Source organism: Antennarius striatus, chromosome 2 (assembly GCF_040054535.1).
Source record: "Antennarius striatus isolate MH-2024 chromosome 2, ASM4005453v1, whole genome shotgun sequence".
NCBI lineage: Eukaryota > Metazoa > Chordata > Actinopteri > Lophiiformes > Antennariidae > Antennarius > Antennarius striatus.
In genome coordinates, this window is record NC_090777.1 from 4,048,230 (window position 1) to 4,076,046 (window position 27,817).

A 27,817-nucleotide genomic window follows, 5' to 3' on the forward strand; every position below is an offset into this window, starting at 1 on the left:
TGTAATACAATTTTCTGCTTTTATTGTGACAATTCGACCCGGAAATTACAGTATCTGAACGGACGAGTAGTCTCTTTTTCAAGGGGAACTTCCGCTGTGCTCTTCAAAATAGACTCGATTGGAAACAATTTTTTTGTTTCCCCCACAACGGACAATTTTTAAACTACTTTTAGTTACAAGTAGTTTCATGTAGTGTACATGATCTCAGAGTACATACAAAAAACAAACAAAAAAAGACGTCACATCTGCCAGGAAAAAAAAAAGCAAGACATTACACTTCCTCGGAAACATAAAATTTATTAACACGAAAAGAAAAACATACATACAAAAACAATCACACACACACACACACACACACACGCACACGCACACGCACACACACACACACTGCGATGCTTATTACCCAACCTAAGGAAATGAGAAAATGTAAACCTGACTTTTCAAAATGAAAACGTGCAGTGTAAAATATTGTACACGAATAACTGAATACAGTAAATATAACGACATACACATGATCATACACGGAACAGACATTCTCACAGTATCATTTATACCATGGAGCAAAAGAGAAGCTTTGACACCATGGATTATGCGTTTTGGTTATCCTTGAGGCAGTCAGGGTTAGAATGGCAGAAATGTGCCTCATGCTAAGCTACTTGACTTTTACACAGTGCATAAATATGTAGACGGAGAAATAAAAGGTTTCAGTGCGAATATAAATGACATAATAAGACAGAATGGGACTGATGGGAAATTATTTACTGTCTGTTAATGTAATACTATTCTACATTAGAACGTTTCTGACTTACACTTAATTCATTTGTCTTTTTATTTTTTTAAGTCAACAAAACTAACAAGGGCATAGAGAGAAATCCTTCCGCCATTGTTTCCTTTTCTTACTTTAGATGAAGCTTAAAGCTTCTGCCTCAGTCACTGGTTCCACACACACACCTGGTTCCACACACACACACACACACACCCTCCTCAGGGGAGTGGAGTCCCACCCAACCCGGTGTTCAGCTCCCACGGAAGCCATAGAGCCGGAGGCTCTCTGAACGGACGTCCACTCATGGTTCGTAGCCGTAATAAGGGTCTTCTGGGTGAAGGGAACACACACACAAGCACACACGAATTAATAATGACAAATATTTTATTAAATTGGTAATCTAGCAACCAAATAAATATGTAAATAATATAAAAATGAAAGTTTACTCTTTGCCATTATAGCTGTTTTTCATCTAAAGCTAGAAAATATTCTTTATTTCACACACAGAGTGGATGGAACTGGTTTATTTCAGTCAGCTGTTGGGGATGATGCTGCAGCACCACTGGGTTGCGAACCAACATCCACCTGAACTTAAGCAGACTGAGGCCCCTGAAGCCCCAGGAGACTCTGGAGCCCCTGGTGCCCTTGGAGCTCTGGGAGCAGCTCACCTGGTTGGGGGACACCGTGGCAGCCTCCACTGTTGTCACATACCCCCGGTGGTCCGAACTCACCCGGCTGCCCAGGGGGTCCAGGGACCCCTGGCTGTCCGGAGTTACCGTCGTCTCCTTTGGGGCCCGGCGTTCCCAGCTTGGACTCCCCAGGAGGACCTGTGGGGGCATCACACACAACATAGATCCTGATGAGGGGCGGGTGCTGGAGATCCCTGGAGGTTAACTGTTCTACAGCGAGTCAGGAAAAATTACCTGGGTATCCTTTGGCCCCTGTGCGCCCCTCGACTTTGGCCCCTGTGTCTCCTTTGACCCCTGGCAATCCTCTCCTTCCTGTGGAGACGGAGGAGATGGATCAGGAACACCAACAGCTGATGTCCTGGACAGACGTTCTTCTCTTGAACCAACGCACCCTGTTCTCCTGGGTACCCGGGCCGACCTGGCCTCCCCCGTTGGCCCACACGACCCTGGGTGCCTCGGGTGCCTGGAGGCCCTTTGGGCCCCTCTGTGCCAGGTTCCCCAGGGGGCCCCAGTGGTTCCTCAATGGGAGCTGGCTTACGACTGATCTCGTTAATGAAGGTGTCGAGTTTGAGAACCTCCTCTGAAACACAGGAGGACCTCCTTAGAACCACCAGCAGCGAAAGGTTGTTGGACACGCTACCACTGACGTGTTCTTGGCGTGTTTGTTACGGTGCTTACTGTGCACTAGCTGCTCACAGGCCTGCGTGACCAGCTGGTAGATCATAGCCATGGACTGAGGTTCCCCCTGCAGGACACCAGCAGATTGAAGGAACCCGGTTAGAACGGCTGACGGATGATCTGACGGAGAACGTGAGAAAGACTGAACCCACCTTCTCTCCCCGTTCACCTTTACTCCCGGATAGACCCTGGAAAGAAGGAGATGAGATTACCCACAATCCTCTCCTGCTCCTTTCATAAACAGGTTTGACAGACCTCCTTCTGGTCCCACTACAACATCTCATTGGTGTTCAGGTCCAGACCTGGACTAGACCACAGAACATCTTCTTGGAGGTGTTTCCCTAAGTTATGACGAGTATTCCTGGGCCTGAGTCAGTGAAGCATCAGCGACACCACTTGGAGAACCTTCTCCCTAAACCTCACCGGATCTTTCTAGTGTGTCCAGTCAGAAGGTCCTTCATATTCTTTGGCATTGGCATCTATACTGAAAAAAACTACTGACCAACTTCAAGCTTCTGGAAATGGACATGAGAATCTATCGTAGTGATGATTTGATGGAGCAGGCCTGGATGAAGTCAGGCCCAGTGGGTATTAGAGCCTTTCGCTTCCACAATGTCATGTTTGATGTTCTGATGCAGTTTAGTGAGAAACAAACTAGAAGATGTGAGATGTTTGATGTTTGCTGACTGTCTATGAATGACCACACCCACACATCCCAAATAATGCAATCCTGATTCTACTCCAAGAACACTAGCGAGAGAAGTCTCCTGGTCTTACCGTAGGCCCGACAGGTCCTGAAGGGCCACGTTCCCCTGAAGGCCCTGGGTGTCCTGGCATTCCTTGGAAACCCTGTAGAAAACAAAAAGCTCCAGAAACCAGGCAGTGAAGGGGACACATTCCTGATGGATCTGCAGCCTTAGTCCCAGTTATGACTGGAGCTCACGATCCCTGTCATGTACAGCAAAGGTCCCCAAGCCCTGAGTCGCGACCCGGTACCTTGCTATGAGCCATTAGATACCAGGCGGCACAGAACGTTTGAATTGTTCTTTGTTTTTTATTATTTATCAGTCTAAACATGTTTTATTTTGAAAAGGCAAAATATCCTGAGATTGCCCAAAAAGCAGTGAAACCTGCTTCCATTTCAACCTCCTGTCTTTGTGAAGGGATTTTCTGCAGGGACCAAACTAAACCAAACTACAGAGTTGACCGGAGGTCCAAGACACACTTCAGTTGTCATTGTCTCCCGTTACCCCAAGATGGGACCGGCTGGTACAGAGAAACAAGCTCAGGGCTCCACTAGTTCATTATTATTGTCATTGATTGACTTGTTTACGCTTCGATATAGAAATGATCAGCATTTCTCCGATGGTGACGCACTGATTGAAAGTCGCTACAGACTAATCCCTTGTTTATTCGCGCTTCAAGATACACGGCTTCACTACATTGCAGATTTTTAGTCGGTAGTCACGTGATGCCGTACGCACATTCTATTGGCTGACAGCATCTGTGTGTGCGTTGTGTTTTGAGACTCACGGAACACAGCGCACTCCAGGGTATTAAACATTTTTCTTTAATACAAAAGTGTTTTAGACGGTCGATAAGAGTTTTGCCTTCTTGGCCCAGCTCCCTCTTGAAAAAGAGATTCTTAATCTCAATGAGGCTAACCTGGTTAAATAAAGGTTAAATAAAAAATAAATAATACAGATAGAAGGTGGTTTAATATCAGCAGGGGGAGGGTTCATAAATGTTTAAATTACCGTAAATAATAAAACAAGTACTTCAATGGAGCACATTGAACGCGAGTAACGAGCGATCACTGTATTTCAAACGAACAAATAAATAATTTTGTTTCCAGAGTTGTTGATTATTAATTAATGAATAAAGGTTGTTTATTGTCCGTTGATGTTTGCGTTTGACATCAGACCACTGGTGATTTACTATTAGACTACAGCCGTCCTGTCGTCATTAACGATTATCCAGCAAATGAAGGCCCGTCCGTGAAAACATTGTCTTAATGAAACCGGTCTGTGGAGCAAAAAGGTCTGGGGACTGCCGATCTAGAGGTCAAATCTGAGACAGCATGAATCCATCAAGGGGTGAAGATCATTACAAGTCAGAGGACGACGTCAAAACAGCAACAAACGAACTCCAGCCACATACATGTGACATTTTGGTCAGAGGAGGGCGCTAGAGCAAAGCCCAAAACATGTGATCAGGACATGGCTTCACTCTGGTTTTACATGTATAAACATGGATTCATTCATTCATGGCTGTTACCCACTGGTTTGTTAAAATATTGAAGTCACCTTCTGACCTGAGGCTGGAACCCACGGGTGACATATCAAAAGGAACCTCACCCCTAAATAACCCCCAGGCTGAACCCAACGACTGACTTCCACCATGTTGACCTCAGCGCCGCCCCACCACGCCCCCCTGATCCCGGTCCAATCCAGCGCTGGCGTCAGGCTTACCCTGGGTCCGGTGGTGCCGGGCGGTCCGATGCTTCCTTCGGCGCCTCTGATGCCCTGTGGAACCAACATGAGGACAGACGCTGAGGCCACTGCCGTCATCAACACCTCCGTTTTGCATCACCTAGGGTCGAGCAGCTCACCTTAGGGCCTGGAATCCCCTCCTCCCCTTTGGGACCTGGGGGCCCTGGAGGCCCCTTTAGGGAACATTAATTTAAAGGGTTCATTATGAAGGTTTTTATTATTCTCTATTTGTATTTGTTGGAGTTTGGACTCACCCGGACTCCTGGCCGCCCAGGATCTCCCTTTTCCCCCGTGGACCCGGGTGGACCCTAAAGGAAAAGGTATGACAACAATCAGGACCATGTAGATCTCATCCCACTGCCTGTTCTATGGCCACTACCATATGGAGATAAAAAGACCACCCACTATTTTGCCATGCACCACCATGCCTTGGGGTCCCCTGCTGCCCAGAGGTCCAAGACCTCCTTCAAGTCCAGGGCTCCCTGGAGGACCGTCCTCCCCCTGAACACAGAGGAACGGACTACAGTGGTCTCCAGAGCCTCGTTTGATTGGATATCAGACTTTCAAAGTAGAGTACAGGATGTTGTTGCCATGGCCAGATGTTCATCTTACCTTTTCACCTTGATCTCCTTTCTCACCTTTCTCGCCACGAGGTCCAGGTTTTCCCTGAGAGAAACAATGCAATACCAACATGTGGTCAAACAGCTGGATGGAACAGAGGCTGGGTCAGAGGAGGTCTGCTGGAGTCGTACCGGTGGTCCAGGGGAACCAGAAGGTCCGGGGACATCGGTGGAACAGGTGCAAGCAAACGCTGGGGCAGGACAACTCTCTTCATCCCTCTGACACACATGAACCAGAGCATCAGACCGGGAGACTACCACTATAGACTACCACTACAGACTATCACTATAGACTACCACTACAGACTACCACTACAGACTATCACTACAGACTACAACAGAGAGATAGGCCTAACTTTACACATTCTGTGTTTTACGTTACTGTGTCTGTTCTGTTTAGCAGATAAATAATGAGTTTAAATCCTTTCCTGACTTGTGGGTCATGAACATATGATGAGTTCTCTATGTAGTTTTGACTGGATGTTAGAGTTAGGGTTAGGGGTCAGGGTTTGGGTTAGGGTTAGTTAGGTCATGAACATATGATCAGTTCCCTGTGTAGTTTTGACTGGGTGTTAATGACAGATTAGTGTGGATCACTGGGTCTGTGGACACCCGATGCTGTGAAAACTACACTCTATACTATAGGACACTATACTATCAACTACTTCTTCACGTCCTCCTCAGTTCTCAGGAAAATACTAAAACTGTTGAGATGCTCCAGAAACGGTAAGAAACTCAATCTGACCTCCTCCAGCATCAGGAGTTATGATCCCGTTAAGCGATTTCAACTGATGTGTGTACCTAAACCTCCTAACGGTGACCAGAGGAGACTCACCAGTCCAGGCAGGTCGCAGCAGGTGTCCTCTGAAGACCACGTGGTATTGCAGACGATCTCAAAGGACTGCAGCCCGAACTGGATGAAAAACACAGGGAGAAGCTGGGCTCAGGACGTCGCCCCCTGGTGTTCAGCATCATTCACACGTGACATGAACGGGCAAATTACCGGAGCTGATCCACTGCTAGGACCTCGAGTCTTCACCAGCTTCCCCAGCATCTCAAAGCCATCTGTTGGTACATTCCCCAGTGGGCGGGCAGGCCGCTCCCCCACATGCTGACAATCCACTGACAGAGACACACCCACCTGACTCACAGACAGGTGAACCTGCCAATCACAGACGAGAGGCATTGGGATAAATATCTGATGGTCATCAGAAACTGGATTTACAGAGAACATCCTGAAGACACAACAGTGTGAGGACACCTCAGGAACCTCCTTGTGTCTGGAGGAGATCCTATTGATCCTTCACTGTCCTTCTGATGGACTTCCTGGGTTCAGATCCTCTCACCTTGTGGAAGCTGCCATAGAACAGCCGGCGGACCTGTGGCTGGTCGAAGGTCAGCTGCTGCACCTCCCCCCGGTAGTCCAGACTGAAGTAGACCAGACGCTTGGCTGAAGCTGCAGGAAGGGGAAGAGCAAAAGATCTGTCATCTTAAAGTGTGTGTGTGTGTGTGTGTGTGTGTGGGGGGGGGTGGCTCTACTGGAGGGCGTTCTAAAGGTTCCTTTAGACGTGTTTAGACGCGTGTGTTACGTGTCTACACGTGGATTTGTTCTGTGTGTGTCAGATGCAGTTGGGGGGCGGAGACGTGCGGTGATGTCACTCACGGTCGAGCACCACGCCCATCTTGGGCTGGTAGTCGCTGTCGGTGAGCTGCCAGAGGGCGAAGGCTTCCGGGGGCGTGTCCTGCGTCAGACGGAAGGCGATGCTGATGGTGTGCTCCGGAGAAAATCCTGCAGGGTGGATGAACCTGGGGAAGAAGATGGGAACAGAACCAACAGCATGAAGCAACGCGACCCCACAATCAGTACGGACAGGACGCCCTGACTGGATGCTGGGCTCTGGGTTTGAATCCTATGGTGTCCGGTTCCTCCTTTGGTGTTCTCCTGGGTTCTCTCCGTTCTTTAATGCTCCTGGAGTGCTCAGGTTCGAGGTTCCTCACCTCTGAGTCTTCTATTATTTGTTCTGACCTGTTAACCCAACTTCATGGAGTTCATTTATTTTTTCACCTCATGGCCAAAGTTTACCTTGAAGATGAAACCATCCCTGTCTGACTGAGGCATCGTCTCACCACAGGAGGTCTACGGTCAACATGCAGCAGCAGAGATCAGGGTTACCTGTCCGTCCGTCCGTCTGTCCTTCCTTCCTTCCTTCCTTCCTTCACCCACTCCCTCCCTTCCTTCCTTCTTTTCTTCTTTCTTTCTTTCCTTCCTCCCTCCCTCCCTCCCTCCTTCCGTCCTTCACCCACTCCCTCCCTCCGTCCTTCCTTCCCCCTCCCTCCCTCCCTCCCTCCCTCCCTCCTTCCTTCCCTCCCTCCCCCCCTTCCTTCCTTCCTCCCTCCCTTCCTTCTTTTCTTCCTTTCCTTCCTTCCTTCCTCCCTTCCTTCTTTTCTTCCTTTCCTTCCTTCCTTCCTCCCTTCCTTCTTTTCTTCCTTTCCTTCCTTCCTTCCTCCCTCCCTCCCTCCCTCCTTCCTTCCTCCCTTCCTTCCCCCCCCTCCCTTCCTTCTCTCCCTCCTTCCCCCCTCCTCCCCCTCCCTTCCTTCCTCCCTCCCTCCCTTCCTTCCTTCCTTCTTTTCTTCCTTCCTTCCTCCCTCCCCCCTTCCTCCCTCCTTCCCTCCCTCCCTCCCTCCTTCCTCCCTCCCTCCCTTCCTTCCTTCACCCACTCCCTCCCTCCTTCCTCCCTCCCCCCTTCCTCCCTCCTTCCCTCCCTCCCTCCCTCCTTCCCTCCCTCCCTCCTTCCCCCCTCCTCCCCCTCCCTTCCTTCCTCCCTCCCTCCCTCCCTCCCTCCCTCCTTCCTTTCTCCCTCCCTCCCCCCTCCTTCCTTCCCCCCTCCTTCCCTCCCTCCCTCTCTCCCCCCTCCTTCCTTCCTTCCTCCCTCCCCCCTCCTTCCTTCCTTCCCTCCCTCCCTCCTTCCCTCCTTCCTTCCCCCTTCCTTCCTTCCCTCCCTCCCCCTCCTTCCTTCCTCCCTTCCTTCCCCCCTCCCTCCTTCCTTCCCTCCCTCCCTCCCTCCCTCCCCCCTCCTTCCTTCCTTCCTTCCTTCCTTCCTTCCTTCCCTCCTTCCTTCCTTCCTTCTTTTCTTCCTTCCTTCCTCCCTCCCCCCTTCCTCCCTCCTTCCCTCCCTCCCTCCCTCCTCCCTCCCTTCCTTCCTTCACCCACTCCCTCCCTCCCTCCTTCCTTCCTTCCTCCCTCCCTCCCCCCTCCTTCCTTCCCCCCTCCTTCCCTCCCTCCCTCCCTCCCCCCTCCTTCCTTCCCCCCTCCTTCCCTCCCTCCCTCTCTCCCCCCTCCTTCCTTCCTTCCTCCCTCCCCCCTCCTTCCTTCCTTCCCTCCCTCCCTCCTTCCCTCCTTCCTTCCCCCTTCCTTCCTTCCCTCCCTCCCCCCCTCCTTCCTTCCTTCCTCCCTTCCTTCCCCCCTCCCTCCTTCCTTCCTTCCCTCCCTCCCTCCCCCCTCCTTCCTTCCTTCCTTCCTTCCTCCCTTCCCTCCTTTCATTCCTTCTTTTCTTCCTTCCTTCCTTCCTTCCTTCCTTCCCTCCTTCCTTCCTTCCTCCCTCCCTCCTTCCTTCCTTCCTTCCTTCCTTCTTTCCTTCCTTCCTTCCTTCCTTCCTTCCTTCCTTCCTTCCCTCCTTCCTTCCTTCCTTCCTCCTTCCTTCCTTCCTCCCTGCCTCCTTCCTTCCTTCCTTCCTTCCTTCTTTCCTTCCTTCTGTCCTTATGTTTCACTGACTGTTGGTCATTTCTTGCCTCAGAAATGACCAACAGTCTCACATTTGCATCAGATTTTTTCCTCTTCTTGAGTTGTGAACTTTAGCGTTTGACTCTTTTTTAATTCTCAAAGGAACCGGCCCCAGGAGGTTTTCTGCTTCTTTTGGACTCGTTGACGTTAAACTGTTGGACTAGTGATGAATCATTCAGAATCTCAAAAGCGGTTCTGGGTTTGATGACACTTCCCACTGTTCATGGTTCTGATGAAACGGACTCCTCCTAGTGACCCCCTGTCCAGGGGACTAAAGGTGTCCCAGCCCCTCAGCAGGTGAACGGGGTCACCGAGGAGTCTGGCCAGTACCGGGTATTGACGCGTCCTGGTTTCACTGAGCGTGACTGACAGGCTAACTTCCTGTCACATGACCTTACCTGGTGCTCTGTGTGAGCTGGGTGTCTCGGTACAGGGTGTAGGTGGGGAGGGCGTTGAACACGAACGGCTCGGCGGCCACGCCCTCCACAGACGAGTGGGCTCTCTGAGTCAGACCGAATGCCTCCATCATGTCGAAGCCTGAGACGACACACACGCGGGATCAATGGAGGATGACATCCACAGGTGGTCATGGGGTCGGATCCTCACCTCTGACAGCACTGCTTCTGATGGTGACCTCAGGACACACTGCAACGCAACACAAGCAGTCAGTCACAACACTGGTCACCAGGAGACGGTAACCATGGTTACAGGTGATGAGTCACCTTCGTTGTGGACGGGGTACATCCGCGGATGGAGGTGGGTTCTAACCGGGGCTGTGGCTGAAAAGGAACCAGTTGGGTTTTCTTTTTAGAATTTTTTTGAGAATTTATTTTGTTTAATAATAATTTAAAAAAAAGACAAAAAGAAAAACCTTTTCTCTCTCTTAGATTTGATGGTTCTGACCTGTAGGACTAACTTAACTACGTCCCAGATGGTTCTGACCTGTAGGACTAACTTAACTACGTCCCAGATGGTTCTGACCTGTAGGATGGAGGACGGACACGGCCGGACCCTCTGCTGAGCCCAGGAGGGAGTGGACACTGATCCGGTACAGGGTCTCTGGTTCCAGGTCAGTGAAACAGTGACTGCTGCTGGACTCATCCACGGTGTGTCCTTGTGTTAGCTTGTCTGTGTGACACACACACACACACACACACACACACACACACACACACACACACACACACACACACACACACACACACAGACCAGATCACCGATCCCCTAGTCTTCAGATACGTGTCCTGTTGGTTTAGTTGATCCAGTTCTAGTCCTACTTGTAGGACTAGTCTGTTGGTTACCTCTGACGGACTGGATGACGACACGGTACCCGTCCACGGCAGACAGCGCTCTCCATGACGCACAGATGCTGGAGTGATCGGACCGGACCACGCTGACGCTGCTGACGCGCAGGCTGGCTGCAGAAGATGACATCATCAGCCTGGGACACAGGTAGCCACTTCAAACAGGCAGGGCTGGTTAGTGAGTTAACAGTATGGGTGGCTGGTTTGATTGACTGCTTAGTTGGGTTAACAGGCTGTGTGTCTGGTTAACAGTCTGTGCACTGATTGGTTAGTTGGGTTAACAGACTGCGTGACTGACTGGTTAGTTGGGTTTATAGGCTGTGTGACTGTTTGGCTGATTGGTTAGTGTTGTTAATAGGCTGTGTGACTGACAGACTGGTTAGTTAGTTGGGTTAACAGACTGTGTGACTGTTTGACTGACTGGTTAGTTGGGTTAACAGACTGTGTGACTGACTGGTTAGTTGGGTTAACAGGCTGTGTGACTGGTTTGACTGACTGGTTACTTGGGTTAACAGACTGTGGCTGTTTGACTGACTGGTTAGTTGGGCTAACAGACTGTTTGACTGACTGGTTAGTTGGGCTAACAGACTGTGACTGTTTGACTGACTGGTTAGTTGGGCTAACAGACTGACTGTTTGACTGACTGGTTTTGCCCTGGGCCGACCCGCTGCCCCCCTCTCGGTTGCGGTACTCGGCGGTGACCATGATGCTGTAACGCGTGTCCGGCTGTAACGACTCCAGCACCACCCGCCTGTCTCCCCCAGGGACCAACACCTGTGGACAACAATCCCACCTGTCACGGTCGGGTTGTCACGGTGACGGCTGATGCATTGTGGGTCTGTGTGACACCTGAGGAGCAGGTGAGGGCTGTGAACTCACGGTGCTGTCCTGGCTCTCGGCTCCAGTCAGTGCTGTGTAGGAGACGCGGTACTTGAGGACGTGAGCGTTGGGAGGCGTCCAGGTGACCGCCATGCTGACCGCCGTCTCATCCGACACCGACACACCGGACGGGCCCCCACCTGACACTGGACAGCGACGGTCAGAAGCACAACCGGAGAACTTCATCGTTATTGCCCCACGACAGCAACATAACACCATATCTGACCTCTGACGCCCCGAACACCTGGACGTTGTGTCAAACACGACCCGAAAACAAAACGCTTGAGTCGAAGCTAGCAGCTTTAGCTTAGCGGCTAAAACGGTGTAAACAATGTTTTCAGATCAGTTTGGGGGCGTTTGGTAGGAGATTTGTTCTTTTTGAATGACTTTTTTTTAACACTTTATGTTGGGGAGTCAAACACTTTATACGGTGGGCGTGGCACTCACAGGTGCTGTAGCGAATGGCGACCGCCTCGCTCTGGGCGCCGTCCCCGTAGAGCGCCGACAGGGAGATCTGGTACTCCTGATCCTCCTCCACGCCCTCCAGGACCGCCCCCTCGCTGTCTCCGCCCACTCTTAGCTGCGATAAACACACACGGTCACACCTTACGTTCACTATGACAGACCCCCTACTCTCCACACCCCCCCACCTGTCTCAGGTCCCCCCCGCTGAGGGAGATCCACTTGATGAGGTAGGACACCACGTCCTCCGCCGCGGCCTCCCAGCGCACTGTGACGGCGTCGCCCGAGAAGTTGGTCACCCTGAGGTCTGAGGGTGGGGGCACCTTCACTGGGGGGGGGGGAAACGAGACACACATGCCTCAGACACCCTTCAAACGGACGCATCAACTCCCAACGTGAACGGCTCGTTTTACGTGTGGTGACGTTGCTGGTGATCGCTGCAGAAAGGCCTTGTGGGTAACGAGACTGGACTGAAACAAGATATCTGGACAGGGAGGACAGGTTCTCCACCACCACCGAGTTCAGTTCCGTCACCTCCACCTGGAAGGAGATGTAACACACATGACCCCCAACCCAGGAACAAGTTACCATGGAAACCCAAATCAAATCAAATTCCACAATAAAAGAATAATATCAGACTTTATACCAAACATATGAAAGCAAATGTATTGGCATTAAAAACCAAGCCCGCCCAACGTAGTCAAAAATCAACGGAGATTATTCTTTTATTGTGGATTTTCCAAGAGTTCCTGCCAGTATAATGTAATACTATTAGCCCGTAGCAACCCCCGTAACCCACGATGAGGAAAAAGCAGCTGAAGACGAGACGGAGATGTTTTTTCTGTACTATATTAAAAAAAAAAAAAGTACCGGTAATTGTTTATCAGCTTAAAATAGATTCATATTAACCAAATATTATTAAAATACATCAACGGATAAAGTTCAGGGCAGAACTGAGTCACCTGATTGACGTCGCTGCCGTGGTTGGTGCTGTAGATGACCTTGTGACCCGGGACGTCTGCGGCTCCGGGCACCCAGCTAATCCTCAGCATGCTGTGGGTGACCATCGGGAAGTGTACACTCAGTGGCGGTGGGAGTGGAACTGTGGACGGGGGTTGAAGCAAGGGTTGAAGAAGGACCAGGGTTAAACGTGGTTAAGTGAGAGGAAGGTGGGGTGAACAGGAAAAGATGGGGTGTTGCTTACGGGTGGTGGCCACGGCTGTGACGGGGTCACTGGGGTCCTCCTCATAGAGGGCGTACAAGGTCACAGAGTAGTCTGTGGATGGCAGCAGACCTGACAGCTCCACCACCGTCTGCTCCGCGCCCAGCTTCTCCTGAAATCACACAAACCAACAGCTGTTTGGGCTCCTACAGGGGGTAGGAGCTGGAAGAGGTGTCTGGGGAGAGGGAAGTGTGGGCATCCCTCCTGAGACTGTTGCCCCGGAGACCCAGATAACATGGATGGATAGATGGATGGATGATAGACGTGGACGGACGGATGGATGAATGGATGGATGATCAATAATGTTAAATAATAATATGTGATGATGCGATGAAAACGTGACGCGCCACCTTTGGAGACAAGAGGCTGTGTTTATTGTTAGTTTACACACACACACACACACACACACACACACACACACACACACACACACACACACACACACACACACACACACACACACACACACACACACACACACACACACACAAACACACTTCCCACCTCCTTGGCGTCTTCAGGTTCTCCGTGGTTCAGGGCTGAGTACAGGATCAGGTACTGTGTTGCTCCTGGCGCCGCCCCCCAACTCACCTGCAGCGTGCTGTGGGAGGCGGGACCCACCTCCAGGTCGGCAGGCGTGGCCAGGGGCACTGTGGGAGGGGGGAAACATAGAAACATCACCGACGGAAACACTTGTCCAGACAGGAGACATGTCAGACAAAACTCAACGTTTTGAGGACAGAAAGAGAAAATCCTCACATTTACGCTTTTTTGTATTCGCTAAGGATGCATCATTCATTCACTCACAACCGTAATCATCTCATCTACAGCTGCTTCTCCCCCATGTGGGTCATGGTTCTGCTGGAGCCTATCCTAGCTGGCTATGCGTGAGAGGCAGGGTACACCCTGGATGAGACACCAGCTCATTGCAGGGCCAAACGAATGACAAAGAAGCATTCACGGACACACCAACGGGCAATTTAGGTTTGTCAATCCACCTCAGCTTCTTGTTTCTGGAAGTGGAGGGACCCTGGAGAACCCGGAGAGAACCCGCCACGCGGACACCGAAGGGAGTGCGACCCACTACCCACCGCTGCTGATGGATGATGCCTCACGTGGATCTCTAACAGAAGGTTCATCAGAGGTGAGATTCTTACATGTGGTGACCGTCCCTCTGAGCGCTGGACCAACGCTGTCCTCATACACCGGGAAGATGGACACATGGTACAGAGTCATCGAGGACAGACCCTCTAGAAGCACCGAGGTCTCTGAACCGGACAGCACCACCTAGAGACAGACACCGCTGAGTCTGGAGGACCTGACTGGACTACTACCTCCACCTAACCGAAGGTCTAAACAGAGAAGGTCTAAACAGTGGTCTAAATAGTCCAAGTTTTAATAGTTAAGGTCGTAATAGTTAAAGTGTTAATAGTTACTTCAGAGTTAAAGTGTTAACTTTTATTGTGTATCTCTACTTGAGTCTCAAACCCATCCTGACAGTGTGGACCAGGTTCTCCTCTGACCTCATGTGGGCTCTGGCCCTCAGCGCTGTGGTAGACCACTCTGTGCTGCTGGACTGCTTCAGGAGGGTTGGTCCAGTGAAGCGTCACCTCTCTGGAGCCCAGTCCGGAGAAGCGGAGGTCAGTAGGACTCAGGTAGGAGCGGGCCGGGTCTGCAGTGGGCTCTGGTTCCATTCCTGCACGCAACAAATCAGAACACTGGAGGTCGGAGCAGTTATCAGGGTGTGTAGGACTTGAGGCGTCATGTGATGAGTGGGTGGGGCGGTAGCTACGTTTGGATACGCCCCGCTCCCGGATCTTCCCACACAGAATGTGGACCAGGCGGGCCACCAGCTTGCTGAGCAGAGGGAAGTCGTTGACGTTGTAGACGTTCACATCGATGGGCTCCGAAGCCATTTGTCTCAACTCGTCCTCGTCTGCGTTCTTCACACCTGAACAACATTAAAAACATTGATTAAAACATTATTAAAACATTATTAAAACATCATCAAAAACATTAAACATTCCACCCACTAAAAACATTTGGACATCAGAATATCTAATGAAAACTAGAGGGTGAAAATTGCACCTGATCCTCACTCTCACCCTTCTTCTCCTCCTCTTCCCCTCCTCCTCCTCAGTCTCACCTACAGCCATGATCTCCACGCCAGCGTTCTTCAGCTGGTTTGCTGCAGCGATGGCGTCGTCTTGAGATTTCCCATCAGTCAGCAGGACCAGGAAGAAGGGCGTGTCCAGCCTCCGGCCCGCCTCAACCCTCATGTTCTCATCCATGACGTGGAGCAGCGCCTGGCCTGGGGGGCGGGACATAGTTACACACTGATGACACACACAGAACAGCACCGAGTCGGGTCAGGAGACAACTGTTCACCCAACCGTCAGAGGTTATCCACGTCCTCACACCCAAACAAATAAAGCCACCGGCGATGTGATGTAATGAGATTGAGCTGGATGGACTGTTTGAATGCGATCTGAGCTCAGCCCGTGTCCTAAACCTGTGGCTTCACCTCCTGATGGGGTGGAGTTTAACTCCTACAGAGGAACCCATGAAGATCAGCAGGTCTACCTGTGAACGTGTTTCCTCCCTTATATCTAAACATCCTGACGGCCTCCAGCAGCTGCTCCTTGTTGGTGCAGTTGTTGAGCTGCCACTCGGTTCGGGGGTCTCCGCTGTACTGGGTCAGACCTGGACAACAGCAGAACTACCATTAGAGCATTAGAGAAGGTCAAGAGGTCAAGAGGTCAATCCTGTCTGGTCACAACCAGAATTGGGAGACTCAGTCAACACTCACAGTTCTTTCATTGACAAACATTATTACTCTAACACACACACACACACACACACACACACACACACACACACACACACACACACACACACACACACACACACACACACACACACACACACACACACACACACACACACACACACACATTCACATTAAAACACACACACACACACATGAACACTACACAATGTTTAGATTTAAATCTACATTTTCTATGTTCAGAAACAAATTTCCATCTTCAGTACTTTGGGACGCTGCAGAAATATCCTGTGTATGTTAAGAACGGGACACGGGACGCCCACTAGGTGGCACTGTCCGCTTGAGTACCGCCCACAGATGGGCGACGTGGCTTCACAGCTGCCCCTACCGATCTGGATGCGGTTCGGCCCGATGCGGAAGGGCGTCATCAAGCCCTCCAAGAAATCCCTGACCCGTCTGAAGTTGGTGCGTCCGATGCTCCATGAGCCGTCCACCAACAACATGATGTCCGCCGCTACGTCGATGTCGCACTCAAACGGTTTCCTTGGAGAAGCACCTGAAGGAGGAAAACGTGAAATGTGACATAATGAGAACAAAACTGAGTTGTTCCAGTCACCTCATGTGGAAGTTCCCCCTCAGAACACAGCGGTACACATTCAGGAAGGGAACGCCACGATGATGAGAGCGTTTCCATGACGATGGTGTTTGGTTTAAATCAGAGGAGGACACAAACGTAAGCCCTGAAGCTGTCATGATCCTTTCCTGTAGCCGATGTTCCCTCTATAAGTACAGATCACTGTTCACACCAACACTTCCTGCCAGCTAGTTCCTTCGCTAGCAAGAAGCGCTAAGAACAACTTGCTCAAACATTACAACTCGATCTCTACCACGTCTTCTGGTGGGAAGCCTGGAGCAGTAGTCCAGCTTCACAAAAACATTTCCCTAAACCAGTGTTCCCCAACCCCCGGGTCTTGGACTAGTACTGGTCTGTGGGTCAGTCAGTATCAGTATTTTGTTTATGACCCTGGGGGGCTACGGCTACCTGTCCCAGAGGGGCTTCGGCTGCCTGTCTCTGAGGGACTTCGGCTACCTATCCCTGGGGGGCTTTGAGTGCCTGCCCCTGGGGGGTAAGGGAGGTGTTTCCTCAGCTCCGTTACCTTGCGTTGAACCCTCGCCTGCTTTAGCACGATCCCGCTCCTTCTCCTTCTTCCTCCTCCTCTTCTCCTTGGTGGGCTTGTTGGGGATCTCCAGTTGGGGGGGGCTCATTGTGGCTGGAGGCCCTGGAGAAGAGAGGAGACGGCAAACACAAGCATGGGGTTGAAGGAACACACAGGGAGTTTACGGCTGACATTGAGTCGACTCTTCCTCTAGTCGTGGAGAACAGAAAAGACGTTATTGATCTGTGATCTAATTAACTGTAGGTTTGCTGGTTTCAAACAGGATTACATTAAAAAAACAACACTGACTAAATTACCCCAAACAAGTAAAACTTGCTGGGAGGGTTTCAAATGGGTGAGGAAAGAAGTCAGATCATTTTGGAAGGGGGCAGATCCATCGGATCAAAAGCACCGTGGACAAACGCAGTCAGGTTTGCTGTGAATTCAGTCTCATTTGACTTTTAACCCTCAGCACTTCCTGTCATACTCAAGCCCATTAGACTTCATCATTGGCGGTAAACTGTGTCTTTACATGGTGGTAACATGTAACACGTGTGAGGCTGTGATGCCCTGACCTTCTACCCTAGTGATGGCAGTGGTGGTGGTCAGCGCCGGATACAGGACCGTGGGCAGATCCAGGAACGCTTCGGTGACATCGTCCAAGTCTCCGGACCCCGAGCCGCCGGGCAACACCTTCTTCCTGTGCTCTCGGCCACTGGTGCGGATCATCTCGTCCTCCCGGAGAGCCTCCACTGGAAGGCAGAAGACCATGGAAGCAGTTCATAAGACAGAAACGAGGCTTGTGGGGCAAGAAACCAACCAGCTTTAGAACTCTAGTTATGTCAGTTTGCAAAATCACCTTAATAATACCAAATGTTGGTACGGTAGATTCTGTACGTATTACAATAACAAGAGCAAAGACCTGGTAGTTCATGTTGATCTGATGGTTCATGTTGACAGATCAAAGTGGACTATATCTATCATGACACCACTTACTCTATTATCATATATAAATATCTCATTCTCCTGGTCAGCAACATGGTTTCCATTCGAGATAAGTACTGAGACACGAGCAAATGTCACAGTATTCAATGTCTTTTCCGAAATGTAATGGTTTTTGGCACAAGAAATAATCACAAAATGAATATGGACAACACATCAAACATGTGGAAGAATTTGGCAAATCACTAATCAGAAATAGTCAGATCACAACAATTCACTGAGAGTGGAAACGCCTTGGGTCAAAGGCTTCTGAGAGGAGCATCTGGAGTGTCCGCCATGCTCAAAGGCTGTGGTCAACCAGCCCATCATGGTTGTATGTCAGTCACACACTGGTACCAACAAGCCTATCATGACCATATGTTAGTCAGACACGGGTTTGAGGTGTCAAAACATGCAGAAACAAATACAGCCTTAAAGTAGAAGCGAGCACACGACCTCCATACGAGCTTCTCCTTTGGACAATTGTGTTTTCATTGGCCAGACTGCACCTCGTTGAGAAAGGCAGACCCATTTTCCTTAAACCTGCTCTACTGCTGTGTGATGTTCAGGATGTTCCCTGTCTGGGTCCATGTAGGGGGTTGACCACAGGTGTGAACACCTCGTTGTAGACCCACCAGATGCCACGGCTACCAGCAGGACTACGAGATTCTGGACAGTTCTTGATTGACCTAAAAAAGACTGTTGGACCTTCATGGAGGAACATATTCTAATGAGGGCCATTAATTTCTACTGAGGGCCACTGGATTCTACTGAGGGCCATTGGATCACATCCCAAGTCATGGACTGTTTTGCCATCATTCCTTCACTGACTAGTAGAGGAACAGTTCTCGACGGTCAAACGTGATGACACGCATCAGATCGCTGCCTAGCTCTGCTGTCATGAAGCTGCTCTCTTCTGATTGGATGACTGGCGGGATGTGAAGACATTTGCTTTGTGGCTTAACTCTAATTTAAGGTCAACAACCACAAACCAAAGGCACTGCAGAGGGTGACCTGTTCTGACTGGTTCAGCCGGAACAGTGCCGGGCCTACGGCGGCTGAAGCAGCTGGGATGGAGGCATCAGAAAGGAATTCCCAGACAGACATCATTCCAGCCTGACAGTCGGCATTACGAACTCACTCCCCAACACGGTTTCCCAAGCTGCCCAGACATGTTCCTCCTGACACAGTAACCTATCATGACCAGCACCGCTTGCTACAACAGGCAGCACGGGGCCCCGGACTGAGTGTTGAGAGGAAGTGTATGGGGCCAAAAACATAGAGATACCAGCGACAGACATGAGAAGAGTCAGAATGCAATCAGAGAAACAGGAGCACCCCAGGGGCCACAAATGTGAGGTTTCTAGCCCAGTTCTCATTTCAGTACCCACAGTGAGTTCAAACACAGCCCAGGTTCAGCCTGTAATCCAGATGGAGTGGCATTTACACCCCCTCATTGTGTGTGAGTAGGTGTGCTTTGGTCTGTCTGGGGTGGGGCATCAGAGGAACCGCTGCTCACTCAAGAAGGTGGAGGAATGTCAAACATGCAGCACTTCCTATAATAAGACTTTACTGTGTTGAATGTGTTATTTCACGGTGCCACTGCGGTGGCGATGGGGGCGGTGGAATCTGTTGTTACCCCCACTAGGTTTCACGTCACATCCTTTCATGCCCCGTCATGTTCAGTAATTACAGATTACGGTGTAAAGCAGACCCGTGAAGTTCCTCGGGGGCTTCTGACGGTTTGCGTCCTACTCCTTTCCCCATGAACCCTCTTGCTGTGTTTCTTACTGGTGAAGCGCCGCTTGGCCAGAAGTTTCTCCGCCGTGCCGTTGAGCATGAGGACCTGTAGGATGTATTCCTGACTGGCGTCCAGTCCCGCCACCGTCGCCCTGCCCCGTGTGGTGGTGAGCATCATCTCTGGCTGCGGCTCCCCTGGAAAACAAAGAGGCATGTCAAGGATTTCCTGAAATCACGCAACATCACGGATCAGGAGCCAGCAGGAGAACCACTGAGAACCACCTGCTCAAGAGGGGAAGAACCAGAGCAAAAATAGTCTGACCCATTTATTCAACCCTCAGGTGGATTTGAGGAGGTCATCAGAGAACTTCACCTCCATGACGTTTCATTAAGTAGGTCGGGTTTCAATTCTCGATGGTTTGTACTGCAGACCCGATCATTCCAGCTCGTTCACCTGAACTCTTTATAAACTAAATTGCAGGATCATCAGTTTTAAAGACTTCACCTGAGTCAGCAAAAATAGTCCAAAGATTTGGACAGAGGAAATGAAATTCAGGTTGTAAGTTCTAAGACGTGCATGGGCATGTCAAACCCGCAGAAATACAACAGATGAGAACTTAACACATGACCTCCACCGAGAGGGTCATGTTGTGTGTGTGTGTGTGTGTGTGTGTGTGTGTGTGTGTGTGTGTGGCGGGGTGGGGGGTGGACCAGACATCTATTTGGCCTTGGTGGAGCTAAGTGTCCTACTGGGGGCCATTCCAGTTTGAACAATGCCTGACAGATAAACAGATCATGATGCAAAACCCGACCCCCACCAGATGAAACAGGGTATTCCCCACATCAAACCCAAACACATCCTCTGAACCAGACGTTAGTGTTTCTTCTTTAGAGACGTGTCTGAGGAGGATAAAAACAAAGCGAGGGGAGAAGCTGAAGAGGCAGGAGAGTCCTGGGTGTGAAGGAACTCTGTCGACACCGTCGTCTGTGAGGTAGGAGGACCAACAGATAGAAGATGTACAGTCAGAGTGAGACCTGATTTGAATCTATTTCCAATTCAATTACATTAATTGGTATTTTGGTGGTACTTCTGTTTCCAGCTCACGGACTTCTCAGAACTTCCTGACAGACAGTGAAACTTCTTCACACCTCTGGAAGGCATTTAATCTGATGTGGCAACTCAATTTACTTGTCTTTTGTGGGCGTCTACTTGGCTGGAGGCAGACGGTCGTCTGTAGGGTGGTGATTGGTTCTAATGTGACTCCCTCTGTCCAGGATGGAGCTGACTTATCATTTACTACATCTAGAAAGCCCAAATTCAACAGTAACAGTCAGGGTCCCGCCCTACGCTGGGTCAACCTCTCACACGACAACGCGGGATAAAAGTAATGATTCCAGTAATAATACGCTCCACAGCTCTAGGATTGGCTGGTTCCTTGTTTAGATTGACTGTAAATGCTTTGAATAGTTTGGATGTGTTTCACTTCACTGCTAGAGCCTCCTGTCAGCTGGAGAGGCAGGACAGTCCTGGGTGTGACGAATGTCTGCTGTTAGCTGAGTTTCTGGTGACCGTCTAGTGACGTGGAGACAGTCGTAGTCATTGATCTCTTAACATGGAGCGTCCCCTACCCTGGGGTAGACAGAGTGGGGTAGACAGGCTTGGGTAGACAGGGTGGGGTAGTCCTGTGAACTTCAGTGATGTCTAGGTATCACCTCCTCCTACATTTAATGTGTGTTCCCCAGCCTGAGTTCTCTGTGAGGTTGGGTTCTAACACCTTGGGGTTCTACCACGTTGGGCTCTAACACGTTGGGTTGTAACATGTTGGGTTGTAACACCTCCAACCTCAAATGGCCCCCGTCTCTTCTGATTCCTTGAACTCATGACGGACAGTCTCACCTGAGATGGGCTTCACCCGGACTTTGTAGCCCTGAACGGGTCCGTCAGCCTCCTTCCATTTCATCTGCAGTCTGTCCTCAGATAGGACCGTCAGCTTGAGGCGACCTGGACGTTCAGAGAGACAAAACGGTTCAGGTTTTAAAAATGGACATCTGTGGATGACATCGATTTAATGAACTGGGTCATGACGAGTCCAGCGGGCCAGCAGCAGACTATTGAAAGAGCTCAGGAACGACCCGTCCTGCCGGATGGCCAACCGTCCCACCCCCTCCTCCAAAAATAAAACCCATGTACTGTTTCAGACTTCATCTACATAATTCCAGACGGGGTTTCCCAACAAGCAGCGCCTTTCATGTCTGTCTGCCCCCGCCCTCCGTCCATCCTTCCCTCCAGCTGCCTCCCCATCCATCAAAGCCTGGCCTGTCCTCTCATCTGGTACAGCAACAGGAACAGGACCCTGGCAGGGGACTGGGGGGTCAAAGGTCATGTCAAAGACGTGTCAAAGACTTAGTGTCTGAGGGTTTTGTATACTGGGTGGCAGGATAACAGACACTGAGGAAGTGAGGAGGGGGGGGGGGGTGACGGAAACGAAGAAGACAGAGGACCGCCGACATGTGAACGTATGACCCCTAGCTCCCAACAGACCTTCTTCTTTTCCAGCATGTATGCACACATATGCATGTATGTATGTATGTTCATGTGTGTTTGGGCCCATTTGGGGGGGGTCTTTATCTCCTGGGGTGCTCAGCAGAGAAACACAAAGGGTCTGAAGGGGATTTACAGAGACCGAGGTCAAGGTCCAACCGACCCCCTGTCAGGAACAACTGTCCACACAAGTAGTGGTATTTTACGGTCTGGTGTGGACAGAGAGCAGCTGCCGTGGCCATCGTCCCTCCCCAGAGTTAACGAGCCCCCCGAGTGTTTTATCAAACCAAATATAAGATTCTAAAAATATTACATATTGTACTTGTAAAATGGTGTAAAAAGTTAAAATGGGAGGGAACCACTTTATGATAATGTTTTATTTGGATTTCAACTTACTGCTAATTATTCTTCTGCAACGGTATACAGCAAAGAAATTTAATTACATTTCAAAGCGAAAAAGTGTAGAGTGAAAGAACGGTAAGATTTAGAAATGCAAAATGCAAAATTCAATGTTTTTGGTAGAAGATTCCCTACATCAAGTTGGTCGCACGTTTGTGTTTGTTTCTCAGAGGGCTTAGTCAAAAGCTCCTGCAAGGACTCTCATGAATGTCACTGGAACAATTCTGAATGGGCCAGAAAAACCTTCTGGCTTTTTGGCTAGAGACAGGTTTGAGCAAATCTACATCTTAAAATAGTCTCAGTTTAACATTTCTCAACAACACATGGCTCAAAATCTGAGGATTTCACATCTACATCCTATAATACTATCAAAACACTCAGGAGATCTTCAGAAATCTTTGCTTGATTAAAGGCTATCATGACTCTATGAAACGTTTCATTGATGGGCTCAGAGACAGAGGTCGTCATGGTGATGAGTGACAGATGTGAAAAATCACCTGAAACACTCTGGACCTGAACCCATCGACACGCGCTGACCTGGAGAAGTGTCCTGTTGTGTTGGGTTGGTTATTCCAACCTGACGAACTGCCTGAAGACATAATGACCTCTGACTGACCCGGGTCAGAGGGTAAACTGTCCCGTCTCTAGTCCAGACCTGCCCCCCGGTGGGAACAAACGACACATCACTCCTGAAGTCGTAAATCAGGCTAGAACAGGACAGAATCCCAGAGCTTCAACACCGTCGTCTGTTCACACAAAAGGTGACGTAAACACACACCTGTCCTTCACCCTTAAAAATGGCTCACGAGCAACACATTAGAATGACCATAACAACCAGCAGGAAAGCTAATCAGTTTGAACATTAAAGATCTTGTCGCTGTGTCAGCGTTTAACTAAATGTCACATGACGAGCGTTTTTCTGATTGAGGTTTTCTTACAGTCTTACATCACGTTCCACAGTTCCCCAGTAGACAACCCTGAGCTACTATAGCGCTACTTGTACTAAACAAATCTTTAAAGGGTTTCTATTATGAACTATATAGTGGTCCTCCGTAACCGTACCAACTCCTACAATCTGGAAAACAAACGCTTCCTGTATCGATAAATATATTAAAAAATGAAAAATCCACAGCGAACACACTCCGATTCATAACATCGCCGTGTGCCACGTCACACCTGGAGTGATTGACAGAGTAATTGAACTATCCTGAGTTGTACTTGATTGTCCACCCGGATGTGGGCGTGGTCATCCCTGAGGTCTAGTTTGTTCAGGTTACAGTAGCAGTGTGTGGTACCTCACAAGCTGTTGAAGTCAGCTAGCATTTCGCCAACTAGTTAGCTCCACTTCAGTCACACACACACACACACACACACACACACACACACACACACACACACACACACACACACACACACACACACACACACACACACACACACACACACACACACACACATTGATACATTCGTCCTCTTCCTCACTGTGTCATAGGTTAGTAGACAAAGGTAAAGTAGGAACTTCCCGCAACAGCCAACAGTTCAATATACTTTATGAATACAAGAAAAAAACCTTGGTCCTCCTACGGTAACATCCCATGTTTTATTAGACTGCATTAGCTTAGCTCCCAGTGTAGTCAGCAAGCAATTTCTCATTGTCTGCGACGATTGTTGGAAACCACAGCTTTAATTACCTTTTTTCCATGAGTTAGGTTCCGCTAACTGAGACAGCAGCTCCACGCTTAGCGCAGAAAAATCAACTGTTATATCATGAAAAATAAGAGGGAAAAACTAGAGAAAAATAAGAGCGAAATACGTAGTAACAAAGTTACTGATACATATACTGTATACTGCGTAAGCTCCCAGTGTTGTAAGCAAGTGATCTCTCATTGTCTGTGTTGATTGTCAGGAAACACAACTTTAATTAACTCCTGTTTGTAATCACCTGTTGTCTCCCCCACTGATTTCTACCTCACTTGCTAACACTGTGTGTTTTTCTCCCCCAAAAAAATCCTCTGCGTTTACCGGCCGGTCTCAGTTCGATTAGCCATCTTGTGTTTAAACGATGAGCGATGAATTACGTGATTGGGAAAGCAGCTCCACGTTTAGCGCCGAAAAATCAGCAGTTATATCATGGAAAACAAGAGAGAACAACGCAAGAAAAATAAGAGCGAAATACGCATTAACAAGTTACAGAAAGTTAAAAAAGTTTCAGACTATGTTAGATGGACGTAGCGCACGTAAACAAAACGCGCTCTGCCCATTACCAAGGAGTGTTTCAGGGCAGAAGTGATTTTCCCAATATTCAATCAAAGATATTGAGGACTACGGATCAGTTTGAGGCAAGACATTCCAGTTCAGTGTAGTTGGACATCTGGAAGCTGAATGACACAGCCAGCTAAATAGCTATTATTATTGGAAATATGTGACCTTCCAGGAAATCAATATAGTCTTATGTCTCATCTAGGACAGGATTGGACAAATGAGCACACAATCTGTCTGGACCCTGTTAGCATGTGGCTAACCATCATGTCCAGCGTCAGCAGTAATGGTTACAACGGTCATGGGAGGTATCATACCTTGGCCACGGACCCCCGAGGACAGCAGCAGTAGGACGCTGAGCAGGAAGACCAGCATGAACCACTGAGATGATGAAGATGACGACTGAAGAAGGTGAGGAGACATGAGTGGAGTCTGGAAACATGGAGCACAAGACCAGGAATGTTTAGAACACATCTTTGGGGTCCATGATAAATCAGTAAGATAACCTGCAATAAACAGATAAAACAGCTAACTAACCAGGTCAGCCTCCTGAGGTCGAACCAACAACCACCTGAACTCACCAGCGTTTCCCATGGGAACTGTTTCATGACTGAGTCCCAATTACAGACGTCACACAGCTAATGACACACACACACACACACACACACACACACACACACACACACACACACACACACACACACACACACGTTGTCCCCCTCAGCGCTGTAACACAGACGTATCAGGTGAACAACAGCTGATGCTCTTCCTTCAAGATTATTAAATCTGTCACAGCCGTTACACAGATTCCATGATTCTATCACCGTGGAAACAAGAAACAATAGAATCACTGGATCAGATGAAGATCTCCTCTGTCCTGGTTCCTGGTTTGGTTGTAGCGGGAACATCACAGATTACAAGGACGGGTCAAGAGGGACATGTGAACTGATCCAGGTGTTTAGTGGTGTGTGTATGTATATACAGTGTATACATACTACACACAGGTATATTTTTACTGAAGTAGAATCTGATTGGTTCTCATCTCCTGGGGTGTTGCTCTCTGTCCTTCAGTGTGTTTTCCTGGATCCTGCTGTAGAACCTGCAGCCTGCTGCCGGCTTCCTGAACACGTAACATGTGATGTATGTCCAGTATGTGACAGGACGCCATCGCTCTTTCATGTTCTCTGGTTCCACCTGTAGCTGCATGTCTGACTGAAGCGCCTGTGGAGAGGAGAACCTCCTCTTCTTCTCCACGGAATGAAGTTACATAAGCAGCACTGGCTGCACTGGCTGCAGACTGACATGGGTTTGAATCTTGCTGACTAACAGAACCCACTAAAAGATTCTCCTGCAGGGGAACCAACAGCTTCAGACCCTGATCACACCATCTGCTTGTGGTTACACCACAGATCACCATCAGAACCTCTCATCTGTCCTCAACTCCGCTCAGTTCGGACTAGTTTTCTTTTATTTGTGTTTTTTTTCTCATGCTCTTTTTTTTATAACATGCACCATTATTTAATCTAATTTATTCTAAATAATAAAGTTTCTGGTCTGTGTCTGAACGGGGGCATCAAGAACCTCGCCTCCAGAGTCTGAGTCCACTCATGTCCCATGAGGCAGGACGCAGTGAAGGGGTTCACCGGGACGTCCCGGTGACGTTCAGGGGTCCCGGGGAACGCAACACAAGAACCTTTCTCCTGGCTCCGGTACCGGTTTCCCTCCCTGGAGACATCAGCTGTGGATCCTAGCAGCGGAAGAAGTCGTTCCGTACCTGCGGATCAGCCCACCGTCGATGCGCGCACCTGAACGCAGCTCCTCCGCCGGTCCTCCTCACACCAAGAACGGAACGTTTAAGCCCCAATCGTTCCCCGTTCTTAGCAGATGGGGTCGATAATCCGGTAAAAGCCCCCCCCCCCCTCCAGGTGAGTCTTACCTGTCTAAGGAGTCCTCGTTATTCGCTGGTGCGGAGCTCGCGCTGCATTCCTGAGCGTGGATGTCATCACGCGCAAGTTCCGTTGAACAGTGGAGCCGCGCGGGTGGGACCGGAGCTCCTCCGGCTGAAACCCGAGGAGCAGGGCCCTCCCGCCGGCGCGGATGGGGCGTGGTGCCGCGGGCAGGGGGTCGCGTCTCTACTGATCCAGGATACACTTCGAGGCTCTGAACACGGAACGTGGGCAACTCCACGTGAAAACACGGGAAGTAACTTGAATAATAATATTGATAATAATAATAATAACTTTTATTTAGAGGCGCCTTTCTCTGCAGTCCAGGACACCGTACAATAAAAGCACAAGAGGTAAACACAAACATCACAAGTCAAACAAAAAGTTTTAAATAAATATATAAATTAGCACGCCTTAAAATCACAGAGAATAGGCAGTTGTATTTTAACAATGTTTGTGAATTCCACATTGAACTTTCATATCTAAACAGGTGATCTGTTCCTAACACCCTAAACCAGATCCAGGTCTGAACTCAAACCACGACCGCCTGGAAAATCAACATGACACTCCTGACTAAAGAAGGAATGAATTAAAAAGTAGGGAAAACCTCAGGTTTTTGCCCCTCCTCCTTCTCCTCTTGCACCTCCTCCTCCTCGCCTCACCTGCTCTTGGTGCACCAGGGCTCTTCATCCAAACGAAACACCTGAACCTTCACTTCTGGCTGTAATGTCTCACCTCACCAGGAGGTGTCAGTAGTTCACCCTGAATCACCAGATGTGACGTCTCCCCAATTAGAGTCAACAAACGACAAATGGACCAATGATAAAAGCAATTGTGCATGTTACCTGTTACCCATGTTACCTGTGCTATCTATTACCTGTGTAACCTGTTACGTGTGTTACCTGTGTAACCTGTTACGTCTGTTACCTGTTACCTGTGTTACCTGCTACCCGTGTTACCTGGCGTCTGTGTTTCCTCTTACCTGTATTACCTGTTACTTGTGTAACCTGGTACATGTATTATCCGTTATCTGTTACTTGTGTTGCCCATTACCCGACAATTAACAACTACTGTATAAAATACTGACTACAATGTCGACTTCTCAAACACAG

At 49.4% G+C, this 27,817-nt stretch overlaps 1 protein-coding gene across 3 annotated transcripts; it reads right to left on the reverse strand.

The window, feature by feature from the left end:
* Positions 1-26,815, reverse strand: LOC137610736 (collagen alpha-1(XX) chain). Of its 3 annotated transcripts, none has more exons than XM_068338536.1 (42): positions 26,696-26,815; positions 25,077-25,191; positions 21,457-21,561; positions 19,611-19,754; positions 17,414-17,590; positions 16,839-16,961; positions 16,070-16,237; positions 15,477-15,596; positions 15,040-15,204; positions 14,686-14,844; positions 14,417-14,589; positions 14,051-14,180; positions 13,398-13,543; positions 12,876-13,005; positions 12,634-12,773; positions 12,085-12,211; positions 11,860-11,999; positions 11,657-11,789; positions 11,210-11,355; positions 10,975-11,104; positions 10,328-10,444; positions 10,008-10,154; positions 9,749-9,805; positions 9,633-9,671; positions 9,425-9,563; positions 6,909-7,051; positions 6,592-6,701; positions 6,249-6,407; positions 6,081-6,158; positions 5,378-5,464; positions 5,238-5,291; positions 5,031-5,126; positions 4,880-4,933; positions 4,745-4,798; positions 4,605-4,658; positions 2,911-2,982; positions 2,286-2,321; positions 2,134-2,200; positions 1,847-2,035; positions 1,690-1,767; positions 1,435-1,593; positions 1-1,093 (listed from the first exon to the last, which is right to left on the reverse strand). In XM_068338536.1, exons 2-42 carry the CDS (start codon positions 25,180-25,182, stop codon positions 1,068-1,070), a joined length of 4,677 nt encoding a protein of 1,558 aa, XP_068194637.1. In that variant the 5' UTR covers positions 25,183-25,191; positions 26,696-26,815; the 3' UTR covers positions 1-1,067. The 3 variants fall into 3 exon arrangements, with proteins under 3 accessions (XP_068194637.1, XP_068194621.1, XP_068194628.1); XM_068338520.1 differs by having other exon boundaries at positions 1-1,096; XM_068338527.1 differs by lacking the exon at positions 26,696-26,815 and adding an exon at positions 26,534-26,583 and having other exon boundaries at positions 1-1,096.
* Between the last annotated feature and the right edge of the window lie 1,002 nt (positions 26,816-27,817).